Source organism: Alosa sapidissima, chromosome 15 (genome assembly GCF_018492685.1).
Source record: "Alosa sapidissima isolate fAloSap1 chromosome 15, fAloSap1.pri, whole genome shotgun sequence".
NCBI lineage: Eukaryota > Metazoa > Chordata > Actinopteri > Clupeiformes > Clupeidae > Alosa > Alosa sapidissima.
In genome coordinates, this window is record NC_055971.1 from 26,148,399 (window position 1) to 26,153,398 (window position 5,000).

Sequence of the window (5,000 nt, forward strand, 5' to 3'; positions counted from 1 at the left end):
GCAACTGCTGCTCAATCTGGCGAGTCTCACCCAACTCTCAAGATCCACTGAGTGTGTGTGTGTGTATGTGTGTGTGAGAGAGTGTGTGAGAGAGAGAGAGAGAGAGAGAGAGAGAGAGAGAGAGAGAGAAAGAGAGAGTGAGCTAGTAAATACAGACTGGCCAAACTAAACTTCTTATTCAAATAACCATGATTCATGATTTTGCAGCAGACAGTGCTCACCTACTCATTTCAAATAACTCTGTGTCAAAGCCCTGCTTTAAAGCAACACATTGTATTGTAATGTCTGAAACTAAACATGGTTTATTGGTATTTGTGGAGTACAAAGAAAGTATAGATACATGGAAGTGTATTCATACCTTTGTGTGTATGTGCGTGTGTGTGTGTCTGTGTGTGTGTGTGTGTGTGTGTGTGTGTTTGGTTGTTTTGGTGCCTGTGTGTGTGTGTCTGTCTGTGGATGTGGTAAATGTTGTATGTCTAAGTGGCTACTTATAAGTGTGTATGTATGTGTTTGATATATTTGTCAGCATGTGAGTGGCTGTTCATTTGTGTGTGTGTGTGTGTGTATATGTGTGTGTGTGTGTGTGTGTGTGTATATGTGTGTGTGTGTGTGTGTGTGTGTGTGTGTGTGTGTGTGTGTTGTGGGGGTTGGTCCAGTTGGCCAGTGTATTTTTGGCTGGTGGGCTGCTGTAATGCTGACAGAGCAGTGGCCTCCAAAAACAGCCCAGGGGAGCAAAAGAGAGGGAGGGAGGGAGGGAGAGAGGGAGGGAGAGAGAGAGAGAGAGAACACAGTCAGAGGCAGAGAGAGAGGGAGAGGAGCGAGAAGGAGAAAGAGAGAGTCTGAGAAAGAGAGGAGGGAGAACCCAAGGAGCGATCCAGAATGTCCACTAAAGGTGAGATCCAAAGATAAGGGCCAAAAATTGTGGCACTTTGTTAGTGTGCGTGTGTGTGTGTGTATTTGTGTGTGTGTGTGTGTTTTTAAAGTGGTCAGAAACCCGAGCCGGTGCTCTCCCTCCTGCTCTCTCTCTCTCTCTGATCCCTGAGGAGGCAGCGGACGGGGCGCTTTGTCGTGCGGACTATCGGTCAATATCGTGCGGACCATCAGCTGTGTGTACTCGGTGAGGATCTGGGCAGTGGCATTTGGCCAGGTCTGCTTGATTGCCATAGCAACTTTCATTGTGTGTTCAGGCCCTGTGCTCGGGTCAGTAGACATGCTGTTGGAAGTGTTGGGTTTGATTATCCGTGAATGGGGTTCTCCCCTTGCGATGTTTGGGCTGACTGAGCAGAGGTGCTGAATGAATGGAGCAATCGTAAGAGGGAGTGGACATTTGATTTGGTCTCTGGTTTATGGTTTATGAGTATTGCTTTTATTAGATTGTGAACATTGTTTTTGTTAGAGTAGCGTTTTTAACAACTTCGAAGGCGTTGATCCTTTAGAATGCTTGCTTAGCAGGACAGGGGCATAATCTTCATTCAGAAAGTGTGTTTCTGCCTCTGCATTTGTGTGGGTGTGTGTTTCGGCGTCTGCGTGGGTGTGTATGAAAGAGAGAGTGTGAGTGTGGTGGGTGTGGGTGTGTGTGTGTGTGAGAGAGAGAGAGAGAGAGAGAGAGAGAGAGAGAGAGAGAGAGAGAGAGTGTGTTTCTGGAGTGATCGGAGTTATTACTTTTAGGAGTAGTTGCCCCATGAGAATAATAATTTTCCATCATATTTTCAGTGTGTTGAGCATCTCCAGATACTGTCATCTTAAATCTAGCTCACTGCAGTTTTGGGCCCAACTTTGTCTTCCTTTGCTCTTGTGCAGCCCTGCTATAGAGAGAGAGAGCTTCTACTGTTCTTCTATAGGACTCTTCTGTGCCCTGTTGTTTAGCTTATGACCAATCAACGTGTAGAGAGTTAGAAGCCAGATGCCTCTGTCACAAGTGTCTACAGGGCCGTTCGCACCAGGAATGACAACTATAAAGCTAACTGTAACTATAATTATATTAGCGTGGTTATCATTATAGTTTATGTATGGACTTCGTCATTCATATTACCTAGGGTGACACGTTTTTGCCGTTATCAATATCTATCGTTCCTGGTATGAACGGCTCTTAACTCAGTTTTCAAGGCGGCACAAAGCCATAGTGGGCTATCACATTTTCCTCATCAGGATGCTTATTGAAGTGCAGCGGTCCAGCTTGGTGCTTTGTTTAGTGCACTGTTGGTTATAGATAGCCGGCAGAGGAGCGGTCATTCTCTACACCTGTTGTGACAGTAGAATAGGCCGCTCCTTGCCAAGCTTATGTCATCTTTCGGCTCCGGCATGGGATATAAATAGGCCACCTGCTGGTCTTTCCCTTCAGTGACGTTGGCAGGCGGTGGCAGAGGCGGGTAGTCGGGGATGGGCATCAATCAGAGCTGATCTCATGCACGTATGGATGGGCATCAATCAGAGCTGATCTCATGCACGTATGGATGGGCGTCTCGGCTGGTTTCAATGCTGCTGTGATTGGTGAAGGAAAGATTGTTTGTTTGTGTGTGTGTGTCTGTGTCTGTGTAGGTGTGTTTCTCTGTGTGTAGGTGTGTGTGTGTGTGTGTGTGTGTGTCTGTGTGTGTCTGTGTGTGTGCGTGTGTGTGTGTGATTGGTGAGCTTGAAACTCAGGGGGAGCATGTGTGAGTGTGTGCGTGCGTGTTCGTGTGTAGTGACAGTGAGTGAGTGTGGATGTGTGTGCGCGTCTGTGTTTGTATATGTGTGTGTGTGTGTGTGTGTGTGTGTGTGTGTGTGTGTGTGTGTGTGGTGAGCAACAGACCCAGGGACAGCAATGGGGGAGATGTATGTAGTGTGAATAGCCGGCTTGTGCAAAATTCCAGAATTGAATTGAAACTGTCTCTTAAATTCCAATTCAATTCTTGAATTTCACTTGCATTTCAATTGAGGTTGCAAACAGGAAGCAGAATTGCAATTCGAATTGTGCACAACCCTGGTGAATAGGCACAGACAGGTGAGCCAGACAGACAGAGACGCATGAGGTGTGTGCATGCACACTGACAGATGAGCCTCTGCTGCCAAGGCCAGACATTCAGGAGCACAGTGAGAGGCAGATTAGTACGCCCCCAATGCAATGCGACTGACTCTCAGAAGGCTCCTCCTCAGAGTGTGTTGTAAAGCTTTGTTGTTTAATGACCACAGTAATACATAGAGACGGCATCCAAAATTATTATCTTGCTGATATGGAGCAACAGTTGTTGCACAGCAACTCTCTCTGGAAATGTCACCTTGAATTTCCCCTGGGGATCAATAAAGTATCTATCTATCTATCTATCTATCTATCTATCTATCTATCTATCTATCTATCTATCTATCTATCTATCTATCTATCTATCTATCTATCTATCTATCTATCTATCTATCTATCTATCTATCTATCTATCTATCTATCTATCTATCTATCTATCTATCTATCTATCTACCTACCTACCTACCTACCTACCTACCAACCTGAAACCATGGCTTTGGGCAAACCCATGCTGAAATCACTTGCTAAATGGAGTGAGCACATATTTACAACAAGGGCATGAAAAAAAAGCCATCCATAACATAGCAGTGACATCAGCGAATGATTACAGTGCTAATGCTCACGGCTGTATCCAACTGGACCGCTAATGCAGGAGGTTTGCACGGCCTGATCAAGTTTCTGTTACAGCACTCTCATCCAAGATAGGAGAGGAGAGATGTGTGTGTGAGAGAGAGAGAGAGAGAGAGAGAGAGGGAGAAAGAACCATAGCTGCCAAGTTTCCTATGATATTAAAGCTATTTATTAAGCAGTCAGTTTGTTTGTGAGGGTTTGTAGATGTCAGTTTCCACCAACCCTGCCTTCACATACCATCAACTGACTCCACCACCACTGTAGATGCCCCCACTGTAGGTGCCCCCACTGTAGATGCCCCCACTGTAGATGCCCCCACTGTAGGTGCCCCCACTGTAGATGCCCCCACTGTAGATGCCCCCACTGTAGGTGCCCCCACTGTAGATGCCCCCACTGTAGATGCCCCCACAGATATCTATAACTTCCATCTTCATTGCCTCAATGTTCATATCAAATGTGCCCTCAAATGCCCACATCAAACGTGCCCTTCTGTTAGTGCCTTGCTCTTGTCTTCATATTCTGGACAGGCACCTCTAAGGCGAATCCTCACAGGCGCCATGTTGGTTGCACTTCCTCCAGCACTTATGTTATCAGAGTGTGAGGAGGGGTGTGAATGGAGCGATGGCGCCAGAAAGAGAGCATGAGAGAGAGAGAGAGAGGAGGAGTAAGAGAGATGGGGGTAGGGGGAGAGAGAGAGGGAGGAGGAGGAGAGAGGGGGGTAGAGAGAGATCAAGACAGGGAGGAAGAGAGAGAGAGATAGAGGGAGGAGGAAGATGGGAGGGTGGGCAATGGAGAGAGACAGAGAGGAAGAGAGAGAGAGAGATAGAGAGAGGGAGAAGGAATAGAGATGGGAGGAGGTGGTGGAGAGAGAGAGAGAGGACGGTGGGAAGAAAGAGAGTGAGAGGGTGGAGGGGTTGAGAGGGAGAGAGGCCTGAGGCCTGTCAGCAGGTGCTTTAAGAGCCTCCGTTTAAATGTTGAATTCCTCCCATCTCTGCTCTCCTCTCCTCTGCTCTCCTGTGCTGTCCTTTTCTCCATTCTATATTTAGCAGATACAGCACCCAAGCCTGCCTGCTGCCTCCTCTGCGTTCTCTCCACTACTCTCTTTCTTAACTGGTTCTCTCTTTCTTTACTGGTTCTTTCTTTACTGGTTCTCTCTTTACTGGTTCTCTCTTTCTTAACTGGTTCTCTCTGCCTTAACTGGTTCTCTCTGCATTAACTGGTTCTCTCTTTCTTAAATGGTTCTCTCTTTCTTAACTGGTTCTTTATTTACTGGTTCTATCTTTCTTTACTGGTTCTTTCTTTACTGGTTCTCTCTTTACTGGTTCTATCTTTCTTTACTGGTTCTTTCTTTACTGGTTCTCTCTTTACTGGTTCT

General features: G+C 46.4%; 1 protein-coding gene across 4 annotated transcripts in view; it reads left to right on the forward strand.

Annotated features, from left to right (window-relative positions):
• Positions 1-5,000, forward strand: part of rtn2a (reticulon 2a) — a 24,569-nt gene that overhangs the window by 6,747 nt on the left and 12,822 nt on the right. The window contains exon 1 of one of the 4 annotated variants that reach the window (XM_042063158.1): positions 768-892. The exons of 1 other annotated variant lie outside the window; for it this stretch is intronic. In XM_042063158.1, coding sequence (XP_041919092.1) covers positions 880-892 — 13 coding nt within the window. In that variant the 5' untranslated portion in view covers positions 768-879. Of the gene's footprint in view, positions 1-767; positions 893-969; positions 1,148-5,000 lie in introns of those variants that run through there. 2 more of the 4 variants (XM_042063159.1, XM_042063160.1) reach the window with 2 other exon arrangements.